This window comes from Uloborus diversus, chromosome 7 (genome assembly GCF_026930045.1).
Source record: "Uloborus diversus isolate 005 chromosome 7, Udiv.v.3.1, whole genome shotgun sequence".
NCBI lineage: Eukaryota > Metazoa > Arthropoda > Arachnida > Araneae > Uloboridae > Uloborus > Uloborus diversus.
This window is the reverse complement of record NC_072737.1, coordinates 131,074,115-131,095,300: the sequence shown is the minus strand read 5'-3', so window position 1 is coordinate 131,095,300 and position 21,186 is coordinate 131,074,115. Positions and strand designations below refer to the sequence as shown.

General features: G+C 30.9%; 1 protein-coding gene across 3 annotated transcripts in view; it reads left to right on the top strand.

Annotated features, from left to right (window-relative positions):
• Positions 1-21,186, top strand: part of LOC129226097 (endothelial cell-selective adhesion molecule-like) — a 132,665-nt gene that overhangs the window by 86,859 nt on the left and 24,620 nt on the right. For all 3 annotated transcript variants that reach the window (XM_054860691.1, XM_054860690.1, XM_054860692.1), the window contains one exon: positions 16,359-16,582. In XM_054860691.1, the coding sequence (XP_054716666.1) occupies positions 16,359-16,582 (224 nt within the window). The remainder of the gene's footprint in view (positions 1-16,358; positions 16,583-21,186) is intronic.

Sequence of the window (21,186 nt, the reverse complement as noted above, 5' to 3'; positions counted from 1 at the left end):
AGATGTTCTTAATACAGTCGAACAGGCTTTAATGGAATAGCCATTTTTCCACGAAAAAATATTTTAATTAGCGGGATATTCGATTAACCGGGATCGAAATAGCGCATTACATTGGTTTGGTACGTTGCAAATGTATTATATTAAGCGGGATATTCTTTTCACCGATATTCTAATTAGCAGACTCGACTGTATGTGTCAAGACGACATAAAATTTACCTTTCAAAATACTATGTCTCATACCAGAACCCAATTTAAACTCTTTCAAAGTTTGATAATTCAGAAAAAAAAAAAAAAAAAAAAAAAAAAACAACTGTTGAGACAAAATTGCATTTCGTTTTTATTTTTATTTATTTTTTTTTTTTTTCGTTTGTGTGAATTCGTAGATTTTTCCAGATCCACTTTTATGTTTCACAATACAGTGGCAAGTATCGTACCATTGAAAAGAAATTTATTTCAGCTTTTTTTAATAATAAACAATGCAACACGTGCCTCACTGTACCCACTCTTCCCCTACCTTAGAGGCATTTTTGTACACGTTACGGTACGACTGGGGAGGTTATCATATTGATGATTAACATTTTTATGGCACCGCCTACGTCAATGAAAATCTTGTAGAATGAAAATTATTTTTAAGTAAAAAAAGAACCGACTTAAAAAAACAAAGAGGAACGAAAAAGTAAAAAACAATTGGTCATACTTACGTACGATTTCCTACGCAAACCTATGAATCAAATTTATTTTACAATTCCAGTACAAAAATCGACTAAACTTAACACCCAATTATAAAACAAACACTGGTTTTAATTACTGTTGGATGAATTATTTTAATGCCTAAGTAATTATGTACGATATCTTAACTTTTAATAGCCCTTTGAAGTCGGGACCTCACTACTACCTAAAGTAACTGAGTAGATTTAGTTTTAAAGACTAATTTCGCGCTTAGTTAAATTAGTGTTCAACTCAGGATTCGGTGGGTTGTCAGTTACGTTAGGTAGTAGTTTATAGGAGGCCGCGACTTCAAAAGGTTATTAAAAATTAAGAGATCGTATATAATTAGTTAGGTATCAAAAAATATTTCATTGTATAGTAATTAAAATCAGTGTTTAGTTTATAATTGAGTGTTTAGTTTAGTTGATTTTTGTACTGGAATTGTAAAATAAATTTTATTTAAAGGTTTGGGTAGGAAATCGTATGTAAGTATGACCAATTATTCTTTCCTTTTTAGTTCCCCTTTATTTTTTAAAATCGGTTATTTTTTTACTTGAAAATAATTTATTTTTTGCTTTAAGTAGGAAAGGAGGCTAGAGTGTGGTACAAGATGGAGCGGCATTTCCTTAGGTACATCTCGAGTAAAAAAAGCGTCAAGCATAGAAGTTTAAAAACAGCCAATATAAGCACAACAGAGAAAGAAATAGAGCACAACGTCTCAGAAACTTCGGAAGATTGTAAAAAAAGGTTTTTTCAAATGCACAATTATTTACAAAGAAAATTGTCTTCATCATCAGTTCAACTTCATCAAAGTATGTTTCCGAAAGGAAATGCACGAGTCACTAAAAAACAACAGAAATCGCTTTTACTTTGCCCTTAAAATTTGAAGAGTTTTGTCAATTTTTTAAGGTTTCCATCTTCAGATGCTGACCTGATGACCATAAGATCACCTGGGAAGTGTACCTTTTCAAACAAGAGGAAAAATAATTTTCCAAATTGGTCAATTCTTGTTTGAGTTATAGGAGGACATACACGAAAATATTCCGACGAACTGAGAACGTCTTTTTTGAAGTCGGTAAAAAAATATAAATAAATAATAAATAAATAAATAAATAAATACATAAATAAATTTTAAAAAAAACCTTCTAATGCGCATAAAAGTTTTATACGACTGGCACCAAAAACAAATCTTTGCCTCTCTCCAGGATTTTTTTGTGTGCTAATTTAATTAGAATGTTAATGGTTTCCCAAACTAATTTACATCTGACAATAATACGTGTCTCGTAACTCGTGATAAAGGTCACATTTATCTTTACTTGGTCCCGTTATAGATCAACACCACACTAGGAACAGAGTATCTACTGTGATGTTGTATAGATAAAAATCTAAATACTACTAGAGCAATGATGCTAAATGAATTTCCTGTTTGCTTCAGAGAAGTCTTTATGCAAAATTTGGGATATAACTACTAATGATTAATACAGGGGCAATATTTAAGGGGGTGTGAAAGGTGCCTCCCGCTAAATATCACCCCTCCCCCAAAGACCATTGAAGATTCCGCCAAAGCAAGAGCCTCCCTAAAAAGGGAGAATTACCTTCAAAACACCCCCCCCCCTTGCCCCTAGGTGGGCACCCCTGATTAATAATAATGTTTCGTGGTACTTTCTTTAACACTGAGTAAGGAAAATACCTTTGTTTTAGAGGGCACATTCTTTAACAATGGATTTCTTATTTAATTGTTCAATAGAGAAATGAAATGAAGTTTATTGTTTTTTGCCCGTAACGTTTTTTCTAAAGAACACACATGATGAAGCGATGGTTTGGGACCCAAGTTAGACCACCCCTATCCATTAAACGAAAAAACCCATAAAAATTGTTTCTCTAAGTGAGACGCTATGAATTTACAAACAACAAAGCGCGAGTATGAAATTTGAAGAGTTTCCTCGATTTCTTTAGAATCTCTCATACCCAGCTTGATGATTTTATTAGATGACCGGGAGAAGTATACCGTTTCAAGCAGAAAAAGAATCGTCCTCATCGATCCAGGCCTCTTCTAGTAATCGGAGAGCATATTAAATATAAAAAAATCCGACAAAGTCTGTTAGTTAGTGTTGCCATAACTATAAATTAAACGGCCATAACTATAAATTATTGACGGCGTCACGAATTTATAATTAAACGTTAAATAAAATATTAACGTTATTATAACGTTTAATTATAAAATTTATAATTTTATAATTAAACGTTGCCATAACTATAAATTATTGACGGCGTCACGAAATATCAAATGTAGAATTCTTGTCAAACTTTAGAAATCTTACACCAGTTGCGATATATTTATTAAGGAATGTAAATTTAGTCATCGGAGGAGGAGAGGGTTGTCTTCAATTCCCCTTGAATTGAGCAGTAAATATATTTAAAAACTGAAATATTAAAAAAAACGAAAAACTTTAATGACTAAATAAAGTTATTTTTTAGCAAAAAAATGTATATTAAATTAATTAAACCAACTATTTTCGTAGCAAAGCACATTCAATTTACTGATGTGCTACATGAGCAATAAATACATTAATAAAAATATAATTAAAATTTACTGGCGGTGCCATGAAAATCAAACATTCCGATGACGCAAGAATCGAATATTTTTCAAGACAAGACGCCTTCGTCGAGAAAATGCACCGTTCACGGCAAAGCCACGTGACCTGTGCCTGTGACGTATCGCTCGACTGACGCAAGTTGCATAACGTAGCAACAACGTATGAAATTCAAAGTTTCTTTGATTTCTCCGAGATCTCTCTCCCGATTCAGACAAAATTACCATGGGACCATCTGAAAAGTATACCCTTTCAAACAAAGAAAATTTTTTCAAATCGGTCCAGGCGTCTTGGAGAAATCAGAGGACATATATAAAAAGCCGCAGACAAATTTATAACCTCCTTTGAAGTCGGTTAAAAAGACACCATCAGTTTCAATCAATTATTTAATTCAGATGAGTACTCGTATCTGCAGAGAGCAGAGTAATGGTACTCCAGTACGGTTCGTCAAATGCCCTTGGAAAATATACAGTTTAGTTTGTATAATACAAATTCAAGCTAATTTTTTGTACGCACACTTACTCGCATGGACCACCTTAAAGTTACACATTACTTCATCTTGTTCAAAGGAAATTACAGTCCAGATAACATACGGATATTTTCTTTAAACTTAGTTAACAGTTTGTTGTTTGTCTTTAAGCAGAAAATGAAAATTTACTCGTAACAATTTTCGTGCTTAAGGAAATTGTTTTGGTGTTTTCTGTGATAGGTAAAAGTGGCAAACTTGTGAGAAGTACAATTCCTGAAGTAATTCCAGGTCTCCAAAATAAATTTCTTCAAACTTGGATGCAATGATAGATCAAGATTCTGCGAAATTTTAAGCTCTCATATATGGTTGGATGGTTAAGTGGCTTATAATTTGCTTCTGCGTCTCTTTTGTTTATGTTATCAACTATATGTATGAAGCATATTTGTCTAAGAGTAGAAAACTTCTGTTGTAGAATAAAAGTTGAGTTTGTTTTACAATTAAAGTCCCACAAAATGACGATACTATCTCTCAGCATACTGCAAGTAGAAATGAAAGTAGTGGGTAGTCACTAGTTGAGAGGGCAACAGATTCGTGATTCGGTTATGGCTACTTCGCCTCCAATTACCCACTGACCCATTCAAAGTAAGTGTTTTTTAAATTCTTGGTCCAGTCCATGAAAAAGTCAACCGCTTGTCCCGCACGTGACTGTTTACATATTTCATTAAAAATAATAATTTTAGAAGGTAATGCCGAAATTTTTTGCTTAAGATAGCAAACATAAGTTTGAAATTTGTTAAGCAGAAAAAAATTGTTTATTAATATTTTAAAGCATCATTTTTAATGACACATATGAGGCCTCGCGTGCGTGATAAAATGACCGTTTTCCGTGGAATGGCCCTCCTGCGTCCAAACGTCTTGCGATCAGTTTCGACCAGTAACCATGGGTGCAGGGTTTCTGGATACTTTCTGTCCTCTTCATAACAATCCCCGTTTTGTGGATGTGTGAAGAGACGTTGCTGTTATTAAACAATCGAGAGTCAAAATGACTCTTTGCAGTTATAGAAGCCTCACAATCACTGTAGTCACTCCTATCTGCTCTAATTTCTACTCATTAAGCAATAGGCTTTTCCATATTTTTATTAATCAAATACATTAATGATTTGCAGCAATAAATTACATTTGTTCACAGCTTTGAAAATATTCTTCCTATTTCAGTAAAATTCTTTCATAAGTAGTTTAAGATTTGAAATTATCGATTAAAAATGTTAATCACAAGTTATCTAACATCATCCCTTTTTAGAAGGTTAATTACTGCAGAAACGGCTTTTGCATTTTACTTACGCTGATTACATTAAAATAATTTTATTTTTAAAGCGAAAACTTACAAAACACTTACTTCGTGTTCAAAGAGAAAAATTTTCTTTAAACAATACGCAGTTTGTTTTCTTACTAAAAACTTCAAAAACAATTCACGTAAAAACATTTAATTAACGGGCTCGGATGTTTTTGTTTGCGTTTCAAAATTGCTATTCCAATAGCAAAATTTAAAACAACCGGTCATGCTTTTTTCTTTCTCCCTAGGGATTTATTTGCATTAAATCTTGCTTCATATATTTATCAGATGCACGAAAATAGAGCGAAGTACCTTAGGCTCTTTGTAGTTAATATGTACAAAAAAGTTAAAAGTTTTTAATGTACACAGTAAAAAATAATTATTTCTTCCTTGAAATCATCTTTGATTTAAATGTAATGAGTTTCGAATCATTGCATACATATATTTCTTTAAGCCCAAGCATTAGAAGATATTTAATGAGATTCAAAAAATAGCGATAAAAAATAGTTGTTCATTACGGCAAATTCTAAAGCGCGCTCTATCGTTATATTTAAACTACATCTTCAAAATTTATTTTCAAGAAAAATATGATAAAAATAATAATTTTAGCAAAAATCGCAAACGAATCGATTTTTTTTTTCCCGTTTTTTATAATTATTTAAAATTTTGGACTCTAAACTTTAATCGCACCTATCTCCTTCGGAAGACGTTTGGGTAACTTATTTTTGCCATTATATAATTTGTCTACATGTGTACTATCCCCCTCTAAGTTTTGCCCTAGAGTTCAGAAACATCCTCCATATAATAGTGAATTCACTGATCGAGTAACACTCCGACGTCATCAACAACGAAACTTAATATTTTTTGATAATGTTTGACATGCGGGGAAGTGCTTTATTTTTACAAGGCTGAACTGCATCCGGTAACTTAACTATTTTACTAATAAGACTAGTTTTAGGAGAATGAAGTAATGAAAAAGTGGTCAACAATGAACGCTACCTACTGAAGTTTAGGGCTAATCTGCTGGAGTTAGGGTTAAAATTTCAACTATCAAAAATTCTTCCAACAAGCAATTGCTTCGTTCAAATGCAGAAGCATTTTTCACCCGTCATACCTTGACGGGCGATTTTCTAGATGTATAAGATTTGAATAACTACCTTTGTGCTTAAAAATTATGATAGGATATAACACCGTTTTATCGCATGAAATTTGCATATTACTGCCCACACGTGTTTCGGGGGTTTCAATTAATCCCCCTTTGCAATGCAACGAAGTGTGAGCTTTTGGATGGAAGTCATCCGCGAAAAGATTCTTATTATTAGACGGTAATAGTGTCGCATACTTTTCGCGGATGACGTTTCATCCCGAAGCTCACACTTCGTCGTATTGAAAAAGGGGTGCTCCTGAAAATCGAAACACATGCAAGTTTCGTACAATAAAACGTTGTTTTCACTTATTTTACTAAAATGTTATATGCTCAGGTCAATTGTGTATTTTTATGTATTTTACACAAAAGTATTCCATCAAGAATAATTTCGTTATTTATTTAGTTACTTGAAGAAATTTTCATAAATAATCAAATAAAAAGAACATTAGAATTTCATTAGAACAGTTTTTTTTACTTTTCACTTTTGCCCAATACCGAAATAAAAGTCTTTTTTCTCTCTCTTTTTTTTCGAAGGTACAAATTTATTGCTGAAAATAAAAATAATATTTTTATAAAAGTTTTATTATACTATAAATTGTTCTTTCTTTATATACTGTAATTTTTTAAACAAATTTCCAATTTGTTTATTTTAAAAAAGAGGCAAGTTATCTTAACTATTTCACTCTTTTCCACATTCCCTTAAGTACATTTTTCTTTATTTCCCTTAATACCGACTTAAATAGTAAACTGGTTTAAATAGAAAATTTCTTAAAATTTGAGAGTTGAAATGCCTCCGATATCATTTGTAGTGGTATGGGTGCTTCATAAGAAAGTGAACGAATAATAACTGATTTTTGGCAGTGGTCCCATCCCTTCCCTTATGCTAATTCTGTTTCGTAATGTTGCTTTTAAATTTTCTTCCACGAAGACGGGCACATGAGAGAGCGGTCTCCTAGAAATCGACGACGCTGTACAAATGAAATGCGAATAACACTGGAATATTTGAATATTTATTGGGATAAATGAAAACTATTTCAGAAGTGTGCATAACTAAAATCTTTTGCGTAAAGTACGAAAAATAAATTACTTGCTTTATTGAAAAGAAAGATCTCTATAGTTAGGAAAACTTAACCTGGCAGCATTATAAAGACAGACAGTCCCTAATCACAGCATCATGACGCCGCCCCGACAGGTTAGGTTTACCCTAGCTACAGAAGTCACCTTGCTTTACTCAATTAACTATTTAAAATTAGCAATAAATTTACAAAGGTTTTCAAAGTTTAGCAACACTGATTTGTCATTAATTGAAACTCGAACACCAACAAGAATAGCACCTATTTAGAATTATAAATTGCACCACGCAAGAGATTTATTTTCGATCAATTAAATAAAAAATTAATTTTTCAATTCTGTAATGTAGGATTTTTTTTGCCTTTTGTTTTATTACGTTGCTTTTTCTAATAAATGCCTTCAGCAAATGCAAAAAGATTCAAATGCTTTTTGGACAACAATTATCTACTTATTGAATAGTGTAATTTTGAAATGCCATAAAAGCTTGTTTTAGTCAATGAAAAAAATTAATTTCACTGAATGCTTTCTATATTCTTAACAATAAAATTTAAAAAGATTTCGAAACAAGTAAACACTTAAAAAAATTATTGAAGTTTAAAGTATAAAAAATAAATAAATGTCGAAAATAAAATACGAATAAACAGTTTTTCTTATTCGTTTTTATTCCCAGCAATCATATTTTGTGTCTTTACCCTCTAACGTATATTGATTAAGAGAGATGTGAAAACATAATTGAATTCACTTAGAAGATTTCAGATTAAGCATTAAATATTTTATTCGAAAATAAAACTTTGCATTAAAAATTAGCGATATTTTTTTCAAATACTTTTCAACATATTTTTTCTGAAACTTATCTAAAGAGTATCACATTTGATGGATATAAATGTTAAAAATTTGTCTGTAGTTAGCTAAAAACGAACAAATGCTTTTTTGTTGCTAATTGGGATAGAGATAAATTTTAATATAAAGGTTCGAAAACATTAAGGAGCGCTAAAATTGTAACGAAATATTAAAGAAATGTATAAACTTTTATTTAATTGTAATAATTTGCTTTTCTTGCAATTTGTGAAACATACTAAAGCTAATTTTTTTTATTTTCATTTTCAGATTTAAGTTGAAAATATTATTTATTTTTTAAAAAAATGACAAAAATTTTAACTGTAAATTGACGAATCTGACCTGTTATCACTGTACTTAAATTAAGTAAAGTTTATTCAAATAAATATTCTTAGTAGCACAAATTCAACACTGTTTTTCCTTTAGTTTGGCTTTAACACGAATGAAATAGTAGTTGAATCGAGCTTTTAAAAGATAGTAAAATAAAGTACCGCATCATTCTTCAAATGATATTATTTCGCAACATCTTTCGCAGTTGTTTCTTATATTAAAATATAAAGAGTTAACTAGAGCTAAATTTGATTATTTTACAATTTTAAAATATTTCTTTAAGAAGGAGAATTATTTCAAGATTTCCTGCCATTCTTTGGGTTTACTCTTACTACAAACTATATAGGAAGACTAGCTGCATTGCTCGGCGTCGCACGGTCTACCTGAAAAAGAAATTGTGTCAAAAAATAAATAAGTGCACAAATAAAATAACAGCCCCTTTTAAGCAATGCAGCTAATATAATTTTCTTTTCATAAAAAATACATTAATCTCCTTCAAAAGGGAAAGGAAAATATTTTAAAATAAAAAGCTCATCAAAACAAGTACATTTTATCAACAGAAAAGAAAAAAAAAAGCGCTTCTAATTATGGTTTTCCTCCGTTGCCAAAAATTTATAGAAAAATAAAAAACAGTAATGTAATGTTTCATTATCAAAAAATTAATAAATAATAATAAATCGTCTGAACTGCTGCTGCTGTTTAAACAAAGAGGACTCTGATTTTTTTTTCATTTCTCGTTGCCAGAACTGGAATGAATAAATTAAAACAATCATCGATCATTATTTTACAGTAAAAAACATAGGTGCGGATTTACAGTCGGAGTCAGAGAATCGGAGTCGGATTGAGTTTGGGATGAAAGACTCAGAGTCGGAGTCGACGACCCTAAAGTTATAGGAGTAGTAAAAGGTTTTTCAAGCAAATCTCCCTTTATATTCTGGATTTATATTTGACTTAATTTACCACGTAGGCGCTTATGTTAAGTTTTCTTGAACTGTTCAAATCGAAAAAATCATTTCAATACATGTTCTTCATCAAGATTTTTTTTTTCAACGAAGTTCTTTTGGAGCAAATCTGCTTTTATGTTTGGCATCTTTGTTTGCCATAAATTCCCACGTATTCGCTAATGGTTTTTTGAAGTGTTCAAAATCGAACGAAAAATGATTCAAATCAAAAAGTGAAATATGAAAGTGAGGTCTTCCTGCCGAGATCTTTCCAAAAGAAAAAAAAAGCTTGTTTGAATCGGACAATTTACTTAAAAGTAATTAAGGGGATGGTGAACAGACAGACAGAGAGACAGACCGACAAACACACAATTCTCCCATCTCAAAACCGTCCTTTCCATTCTTTTATTTTTCGATGTTCATTTAGTTATTTTATTTATTTTTGATTTTTTGCGATGTTTTTAAAATGCATTAAACCTTCTCTCATGCTTTTGTCTTTAATTTTTATGGGAAAATATGCTAAAAAACGGATTTTTAAATTTCTGTTATCGGAACAAATGCTTCGAACTGGTCATCTAACTTGCTACATACACACATTTTGAATTAAATATCAATGTAAACATTAGGTTTTCTAAATCAATCAAGCTTAATGGAGTTTTTCAGTTCCAAGAACTTCCATACTGTGTTTTTTTTTCATTGCAAGCATTTAACGAAATTTCAAGGCAAAAACAATTAAAAAAGACTAGTTCTAGTTCAAAAAATGTAAGTTTTTATTATGATGGTTGTTGAAATGCCTAATAAAAAACAGAATCATTAGGTTAAAGTTTATTTTTTACTCTCACGAATATTCTCTTCTGTTTCAAACGTGAAACATTAATATGCGACGCAATATAGACATACATTATGCATGCAAGAGTTTTTGTCGAAACGTATCATCTTCCCTTCCTCCCAAGCGAAATCCGTTTCGCAAATTTTCCCATTCCAAATAAGTAGATTTTCTTACAAATAAGATTTTAGGTTTTTATCTTATGAGATTTATGCGTTTCTTGAGTAATGAGGTTGAAAATTGCTACATCTAGTAAGTAATTTTCTCTACAAAATCTCAACTAGTATTTGGCTCAAATGTAAAAAATATTCAAATCTTTTTAATATCATATCAGTATATCTCAAAGTAAGTTAATTTGTTTCTTCATACTGAAACTAAAACCTTAGGCTTTTTTTTGTGAAGAGTATAAGCATATAATGCTGTATCCGGAACAAGTTGTGATGAAATTTTTTGTCTGTGAGTACACACACATACTGCCGCGCTAAGTACAAAAGTCGTATCTGCACTTTTTATCAGAATTGACTTACGATTATCAGGTAGTTCTTTGCCACATATTTTACCTAAAAACAAATTTTAGTGGTCCTTTGGAAATGGGAAAACATCTTGAAAAAAATTCAGAAGAAGTTGCATCTGAATCAAATACATAAAGTGGCAAAACTCTGAACGGCAATTTCCAATTTAGACCTCGGCTGCAGATGCGACTTTTGCGCTTAGCAGGGCAGTATAGTGGCTATTAAAAATGTTTAAACTCTTGAGATTTTCAAACACAGACCTTTATCTATTTACTAAAATAAATTATTAAGAAGAAGTGTTTAGCAATCAGATGTATAATATACTCTTAACTACATGAAATATTTTTAAATCTTCAACCTTATTTTTGAGAAATCAAGAATCAAAACCTAAGCAGAATATTATCTCGCAGTATTCGAATACTTACAAAAAAAAACTTCTACTACGTTAGTCAATTTATAAAAGAAATTCGTCGAATGACTTTACTACGCCCATACTTCACATCTTTCAGCATTGAAACTGCAGAATATGTAGGGTAAGTCGCCCAAAGTGGGTAGGCCTTCGTATGCCCCCCTCCATAGTGTGTAAATGGCGATGCATACGTATGTCGTGTTGACATGAACACCCCCGAGTTTTATCAGCCTCAGCGAAGCAGCAGTGCAGCGGAATCACGCAACCAGGCTTAAAATTTAAAAAATGATACATTTCTAAAAAAAATAAAGTTTTGTAACATGTGATTAGTCGAAGACCAGCTGATTTTTTTGATTGTCAATAATATTACCTTATTCTGAAACCATCCACCTACGAACTACCGTAGTTATTTTCTTTGTTTCTTTTTAAATTTTTTTTAAATTTAAAAAGAAACAAAGGAACAAAATTAAGGTTATAATTATTGAAAGAAAAAACGTGTCTTCGGGCGAAGCGGGTAAAGGATTTAATCATATATTTATTTATAATTTCTTGACTCGTGTACTGACTTAGATTTTTTTTTCAATAGTATAAGTATAAATTTAAATAGTTATTTTTAGGATGGCAAATAAGTAGTCTATTAATTTAATCAGTCATCTCTTCATGTTTTATAAACAAATGTGCTGACTTGTATAAGTACAAATTGTATAAGTACAAATTTCACATATATATGGAGGATTGTATGAAAAGGTAAACATCCGGTTTACTGGTGGAAATGGACAAATCTATTAGTTGTTAGGGATGTCAGCTTTTGCAGATGTATGTTAGCCTCAAAGTGAAATGAGCGGAACACGCGCATCAAATTTTTACTCCCCCCCCCCCTCATTCAGATAGACTCATCTGAATTGAACGTTTGCCAATTCCTTGGTTGGACAGTTGCTAGTCAATTATTTTAATCATTTATAACTTCATATTTGATTGGCAAATGTATCAAATCACAATTAGTAAAGCTTACCCGATTAGAGTTCCCTGGTAAGGCAAAGCGGGTTTTTCAAATGTTTGTAAAGCTTGATAATAAATAAATATTGGGTTTGAAATAATACAAAAATTACTTTTTATTTAAAAATTTAAGATCCCTACTAGGAAAAATAACCGATATTGTTGCGGTAACAATCCAAAAACTACACAATTTTCGAGCGTTCTTCGAAAATCGACTTGCTTTGGGCCACCCTCCCCTATATTAGTTGAAAACGCGTGTCTATTTTCGAAATGCCATAGATATCTGACTTTATCGACAGCATCATAGGTAACATCTCTACTTTTAATCAAAGAAACGTTAGCGAATCTATAAACGATTATCTTGAGTTTAAAATAAAAAATGCACCTACAGAATTTTTTACTAACTTATTGTCACGCTTTATAACATTTAATGACAATGTGAGAGAAATGAAAAATTTAATCAATTTTAGTTTTTTAAAAAACACATTCGAATGTTTTAATACAAGATTTCAAGCATTTTAAATGCTATGAACCAAAATATCATACATCTCATCTTTCCCTACTAACTGCAGTGCTATTTTTAAAGATAATGTTGAATAGAATTGATCACTATTAAATATCATTATAGTACGAAATAAATAAATACCTTCGTGAGGGAAAGTAAATCGTAATCAACGACGTTTTGACCCACAAAAGTAGTATATTACTGCACAAACGTGTTTCGAGGTTTCAGGGAGCATCTTTTTGAATGCAAGTAGTGAGCTTTTGCATGAAAACACATCCAGTAAAAGCAACGAGAATAAACACTAGAGAGTTTGAATACCAAAAACAAGTAAATAACAAAATAAACAAGACATAAATTATTTTTAAAATAAAAAAAAAACTGCCTTCAAAAAACATCAAGGAACTAAAATGCAAAAAATAACCAAATATACTAACATACTATTTCCGACCCAAAACTGGAAATGAAATTCAATTTACAATTCCAGTACAAAAATCAACTAAACAACCAATTATAAAATAAACACTGATTTAAATTACTATACGATGAATTATTTTAAATACCTAACTAATTATATACGATCCTTTTGAAGTTGGGGCCTCCTATAAACTACTACCTAACGTAACTGACCACCCACCGAATCCTGAGTTGAGCACTAAATTAACTAAACACGAAATTAGTCTTTAAAACTAAACCTACTCAGTTACGTTAGGTAGCAGTTTTTCGGAGGCCCTGACTTCAAAAGGTTATTAAAATTAAGAGATCGGTCATGATTAGTTAGGTATTTAAAATTATTCATCGTATAGTAATAAAAAACAGTGTTTATTTTATAACTGGGTGTTTAGTTTAGTTGATTTTTGTATTGGAATTGTGAAATGAATTCCATTTCTAGTCTTTGGTAGGAAATAGTATGTAAGTGTAATCTTTTTTTTTTTTCGCTTTTTAGTTCCTTGGTGTTTTTTGAAGACTTTTTTTTTTATTCAAAAGTAATTTTTTTTTTGTTTTTTAGTGGTGTAAATATAAAATAAGTTCGTAGGACAGAGTATGGGGTACATGACGTTGAGGCTTTTCTTCCGCGCATGTCGAGTAAGAAGACGTCGAGCACATGAGTCTGAAAACAACTAAGATGAGCACGATAGAAAAAGAAATAGACCACAGCGTCTCGGAGACTTCCGGCGACTGTAAAGAAAGGCTTTTTCAAATGCTTAACTAATGTACACAAAATTTTGTCTTCATTATTAGTTCGATTTTATCAAAGTTTTCTTTCCGACAGCAAATGCACGCGAGTAAATAAAAAAACGACAGAAATTGCTTTAAGTTTAAAGCTGTAAATTTTAAATTTTCAAATTGTAACATTGTAAATTGTAATTATATTTCACAACAATACGTATCACACAACCCTCGATAAAGCTGTAATAGATTTAAGAAAATAGAACTTTGCAAAAAGACGAGTATACGTAGCTCTCAGCATAAGTCAAGACTTGAAGTAATAGCTTGATCTGATTTAGAACCCTTTAAACTTTTAACTAAACCTCACGATGAACGAGCATTAGCAGAAATGCAACAATTGATACATCTCATTTCTGATGAAAAGTATAGACTGGTTTCAGTATTTAGTTAGAACCATTTAAATGTTTACGGTTTCCCAAACTACAAATAAACTGTAAATTTAGGGTCGTAAAATTGTAAATTATCACATTGTTAATTGTAAGATTGTAATTTATGTTTTACAAGAATCCGTGTCATGTAACTCGTGATTAAAGTCGCACGGTTCTTCAAAAACCCCCATTCTAGATGAAGATAAAAAATTCCACTAGAATGAATTTTACATTTGCTTCAGAGAATCCTTGATTCAAAATTTTCATTATGATTACTCTTAATAATAATGTTTTTTAGTACTTTCGTTAACTATGGGGAAAGAAAACACATACCTATGTTTTATGGCATTTGTTTTAACAATGGGTTTTATATTTAATCGTTCGTGAATGAAATTACATGAAAGTTATTGTTTTTTACCCCAACATTTCTCTTAAGAACAAATAGGATAAATCAAAGATTTGGAACCTTAGAGCAAAGTTAGACCACCCCCTATCCACAAAAAAAAAAAACAAAAAAAAAAAATCAGAAAAACCGATTCGCTAAGGGAAACGATAACAAAGTTAATAAAGTACAAATCGCTTTAAATCTGAGTATGATATTTGAAGAGTTGCCTCAATTTCATCAAACCTGAACTTGATTACCATTAGACCGACGGGAAAGTATACCGTTTAAAAAAAAAGCATTTTTCTAATCGTCACAGGCAGGGGCGGGCACAGAAATTTTGGGGCTCGTCACAAATGACTTTTCGGGGCCCTCTCCATATTGTTTACCCCTATAGTTCACCTCTAGTTTCAAAAATATTGGGCCCCCTTCATTCTCACGTCCAGGCCAACAGGTGTTCTTTCTCATCCCCCCCCCTTGCAGGCCCCTGGGTACAGGTGTCTTCGAGTATAGAACATTACAAAGAAAAACTAATCCGACGAGTTCAGAATCTCCTCCTTTTTTTGAAGCCTGCTAATTAGTATGACCCTAATTTCAAATTAAACTGCCGGCATTGTGAAATATTAAATCTAGAATACTTTTCAAACTTGAGACATTAGTCACCAGTTACAACATATTATTAAAGAATATAAATTAAATCATCGGGGGGAGGGTTGTCCTGTATTCATTTCCCCTTGGATAGAACACTAAATATGTTTAAAAACTAAAATATTTAAAAATTTAATGAATAAAAAAAGTTATTTTAGTTTAAAATAATATTAAGGTAATTGACTCAGCTATTAAAATAGCAAAATATATTTAATATACTGCTTTGCTTCGCGGTAAAACATTAGTAACACCTATAAGTAAAAATTAACAGGCGGCGAAAATTAATCATCCATATGCTGCGAGAATTAAATATCGTTCAAGACGAAGGCAAAAACCTAGCTGCACAGAACACTGCAAAACCACGTGACCTGTGACGTATTCCGCCAGTGACGTAAACTGGATTACGTCGCCGCAACAGGTGAAATTTAAAGTTTCTTGGATTTCTTCGGGACCCCTTATCATATGCAGACCAAATTAACATGGGACCATCTGGGAAGTATACCCTTCCAAACAAAAAAAAAAGAATTTTTCAAATCTGTCCAGTAGTTTTGGAATAATCTGAAAACATACATAAAAAGCTGAATAACGAAATCACAACCTCCTTTTTTGAAGTCGGTTAAAAATGGAACTGAGAGCTGTAATTTATTGCATGATTCCCTTCGAGGAAAAACCGTTAAGCAATAAATTGTCTTTTCATCCAAAAGCTCACTGTTTGCATTGAAAAAGAGGTTCCTGAAACCTCGAAACACGCTATTCCACGTAAAACATACTGTTCCATGTGTTTTCTATGCGGTAAGTTCATGCTTCAGACAGTTTGTAGTGCAATGTAATTTCAGAGGAATAGAAAGGAAAGCTTCAAACAAACACTATGAAAAATTACTGACATTCATTAAGTTTCAAAGCAATTAAAAAAGTTACAGCATTTTTTGTTTTACCTTTTTCATTCGCCATTAGACAGTGGCTGCAGCGCCCTCTATAGTTGATTGGAGTTGCGAATATTTCTGCTTCTGATACATTTGTGTAACTAAGAAATGAAATACTTTTTTCCGTTTCAGTTTTTCTACGGCCATCATGGGCTAAAATCGTTCGAGTAACAGAGCTTCGGGTTCCATCAACTGCAATTTTTGGTGAATCTGTCACACTCATGTGCAGCTATGAGTTGGGAAGTGAAGAACTTTACGTCGTCAAATGGTATAAGGACGATCTCGAGTTTTACAGATTTGAGCCGAAAGACGACAACCAATCAATCTATTTTCCTCAGCCAGGTATCGATATCGACGTAAGTATCCAAGTTATTGCTCATTCATGTACAGTTGTGAGATCATAAATAACTTGTACGATTGAAACGTCTAGAACAAATAGGCATAAGTGCCAGATTAAAAAAAATAGACGGTTCAAATGGTTGGGGAAACTCTTATCTGTTTTGGGGCAAGAGATGTCAATAGATTAGTTCAGATGTCTTTCAAGTTGAAAAATGACGTTAATATATATATATATATATATATATATATATATATATATATATATATATATATATATATATATATATATATATTAATTTCGTGTCTCAGTTATTTTAATATACGTTATAGCTCCAAAAAGATAAAATTTTAAAAACATGGTATCCTTTTGTACTAACGTTATATTTAAAAACAATTTTACTTTAAAAATCATTAATGATAAATTTTAAAATTAGTATATTAGAAAATATGATTTTTTCTGTGCAATAAGAGTAAGAAATAAGCATTCATATTATGATAAAACAAACTTTATGGATCACAATATTAAAAAAAAAACACACACACACACACAGAAACGTTCTTGAAAGATAATAGCTAGGATAGTTAGTGTGCCAAACTCGTTCCAGTAACTTGTCAGGAAAATACTGAAAACTTTCCACACTAAAAGTCAGTGACCTTCTTGAAATTAATCTGAAACCTTTCAAAGCACTAACAACCTAATACACTATTTTTGTGGTTCTCCGATAAGGATATCCGTAAGTATTTTCATTTAAAGTCGTCTGGGACACATTTTGAAAAAAAAAAAGAAAAAAAAATAACTAACCAGTTTAGAGTTTGACATTTTTTTCACTGATTCACCGTCTATTTAATATGCAAAATCATGACAAAAATATTAAAAAGAAAATTTTTATTGAAATTTAATTTGTTTCTAAAAAAATGAGGTAGCTTTAAATTGCTAAAACTCAAACTATTCTTGGACAAATTATTCTTTTCAAATTTTTTCTTCAAAAAAAATATACACAACTATCTAAGCTTTAATTTTTATTCGGCTATTTAAAAAATATTAATTCAATCAAAAATAAAAAATATTTGAAGAAAAATTTGGAAATACCTTTAAAAAAAAAATATGTTTTTCGCAGAAAACGTTTTTTTTTTTCAAATTTTCCGGATAAAAATTGAAGTAAACTGTTTGAAAACGATTTTCTCCAAATTTCATTGCTTTATCTTTATCAGTTCTTGACTTATAGGAGTTTGAATGCAAAAAATCTGGAAAAAATGCATTATGCAGAAAAACGCGTTTAAAGTTTTAAAGTTAAGTATAATAGTAGTTAAATGCATGCAACAAAAATAATTATAACTTTCATTCTAATTAGGACAGAAACAAGATTCAAGCGTCCTTTTAAGCAGAAAAAAACGATTTTTTTTTTTTGAATGATAAAAAAGATATTTTGAAAATTTTTGTGTCCTGGACCCCGTTAAACCTGAAACAACCATGTCACTTGTATCTCAGGTATAACTTTCTGTATATTAAATTACAGTGCTGACCAAATTATTAGACTAAAGAGTTGTTTTTTGTACACTTTTTGTAATAAAATACTATTTATTTTATTGTTAAAGTACAGTACATACTGTACATTGATTATTATGTTATTTTAGCATAATTTAATGTTTGCAGCTGGCAGCACTGTCTGCTTTGTTTAATTTCTTTGTTTATCTACGTACCAGGAACATAACCTCAATCAGCTTAAACAGTTCACTAGTTCTTTTTACTAGTGTGTTCTGTTATATTTAAAGTTAGTTTTAGGTAATTAGTGAGTATGTGTATGTGAGTATATATAATAGTGATAAACAATTTTTTACCTCCTTTTGTAAAAAGTTAAGAAATGGTGTAAACCTTGTGAAAAGTATTCCAAAAAGACTTAAAATGCTCATCAAGAACAAGGGAATGCATACTAAATATTATATAATTATTTCATTGTTCGTTAATGTGTCTATAGCTATGTAATCAATAAAGAATTTGCTTTTAAAACAGTCTTAGTCTAATAATTTGGCCAGCACTGTATATGTAATTTCATAATGTAGCAGAAGATAGTATTATCTTGAAAAGTTCAACATTTTCCTAGGTTCGGGAGTAAAAGTTGTATAGAGCCAGAAATAAAATTAAGAAACATTTACACTATTTGTTGTAACACTAATATTTTTCACATTGTGGGTGTTGTTGCTCTAAAGCGCAAAAGTGTAAATGGAACAAAATATATCAATACGTTAAATTTTTGAAGTCTTTATTTCATTTTAAAAACAAATGTAAATAAAATAATTTCATGAAAAATAGTATGAAAATAATAATTTGCACATTTCGCCAAATAATAAAAGAAATTTTTAAGAAACTATTTCAGAGGCAGTCTTGTTTTTATTGCTTATTAATTTAGAAATGTGCTTAGCTTGCGTTGTTATGAAAACTTTTTTTTTAATCTTTGAAAAAAACAAATATTTTATAAACGTATTACAATGAAAAATATTTATTTGGCACAAAAATAAAAAATGACTTTTTCTTAAAATATGAGAATATAAACATAAAAAAGTTTGTTATTCTTTTTTAACCATTTGCATGATAAGCATTTTACAAATGAAAAATTTGTAAAATATCATTACAAAGTATTATTTTTTCAAACTAAGAGAATTCATTACGAGGAACACAACAATAGATATTTCTCAATGTTACTAAACGGGTAAAACTCTTGAAGTATCTTCTGCAAGAATTGTAAATCAGTTCAACAAGCCACAACTGTTACTTACAATTATTTATTTCCTTCATTGTACTTAAACTTGATAAATTGCTCTCATCTTTTTAAAATCCGGGTGTGGTTTAATATCTACCATTTCATTCTCTAAGAACAGTTTTATTTCTTTTTGAGCTCTAACTGAAAAGAAAAAAATCATAACAATTTATTTCCGTTTCGCACTTTAAAGTGAACTTAAAAGAGGCCATTTTATATTAAGAACTGCAATAATATTTTATCAAAGCAAATACTTGAGTATTCTGAGGCAGCTTTTTATTTATTTCATAAAAATACAAATGATAAAAGCAATTTTATTCTTCTTTTAAAAATAAAAAAAGGGCTTTTATTCTTAGTATGTGTATTTTTTCAAATCATTTTATGTGTTATAATGAAACATGAGGTGTCAGGTTTTATTTATTTCTTCTATTACAAAGCGTCACTTAAAGTTTTTCGGGAATTGCCGTAATAGATTCAGTTTGAATTCAGTAGAATTTCTAATCATGTTAGTAAGCAGGGCCCAATTTCCCAATAGGCAGAGTAGGCAGTTGCCTAGGGCGGCAAAATTTTCATGGGCGGCAGATTTTGCTTTAATCACGCATTTTTTTTTATTTTTAATTATTATTCTTGAAGTGAACCACTAGCATTCTTTCATTTTCCATAGTGTCATCCTTTTCTTGTAATTTAATAATGTTTACTTCAATCATCTTATGGAAATGAAATATTTTTCAAGCATGGTAATAGATGTGTGTAAAAACAATATATGTGAAGACGAAAAGCGGTGTGGGGTGTGTAATTGCGTTCGACAAGAAGCTCCAACAAGATTGGAGTTTGACCAAGATTTTTAGTGCCATAGTAAAGTTCATTCAATTATGGTTTCTTCAGTGATTGACGCGTATTTTCTCTTCTACATTATTTTAATTTAAAAACTTTTTTTCTGTTAATAGTATTAAGCCTGGGCGGCAAAAGAAAATGAGTGACAAGCAAAAAAGGCTTAATGATTTTAAATGAAGAACACATGCTTAGTTAAAAACCGATGAACCAAAAGGAGTCTTAAATAGTTTTTAAAAAGCGATACATATTTTTCAAATGGACTGTTTTTAAAAGTAGAATTTTTGGAATATAATCCAGTAACAATTTACAAGTGAAATATTATCGAACAATGAGGAATGATATGAAACGTTAAGTAAGGGAAAGTAATTACGCAGAGGAAATTGTTTAAAAAATTGATTCATAGATGGAAACAAATCTCAGTTAGCCGAATGATAAAATATGAGCATGTTCGAATATCATACATTCATAACACCTAACCGGAAGGAACGTTCAGCATCATTAAAAAACAATTTTCAAAAGAAAAAAGAATCTCAATAATGCAATTTTGTCTCCAAATATTCCAAATAAGGAATTTTTTGGGAGGTCACATTCACAGAGACTCGGATAAAGGTTTGAGGTTAAAAATTAATGACTTACGTCTTTGTTGATAGCTATTTCAAAGTGTTTCTTATAAACCCGTCTCTCATTTCTTCTCCCCATACCATTCTGCCGATTCACTGACCAGTTTCACAATCTCTTCAACAGTCTGAGTACGACAAAAAGGGCATTTTCCGGAATCATTACGCATGCTTGTTAAAAGTTAATGCATGGTTTTTAAAAAAAAGTGCCCATGTTTAAATAAAAATCCTCCTTTTGGAATTCAAGTTTACGCATTCTTGAGATTTTTTACTAAACCGTCAAACGCTCTCGATATATACACGCTCTCTCTCTCTCTCTCTCTTTTCACACACTCAACATGGTGATAAAGTACGTACATTAATTTCAGTTGAATCTAATGTGTCAAAGCTTCTTTGGATCGACCAGGCTATCCG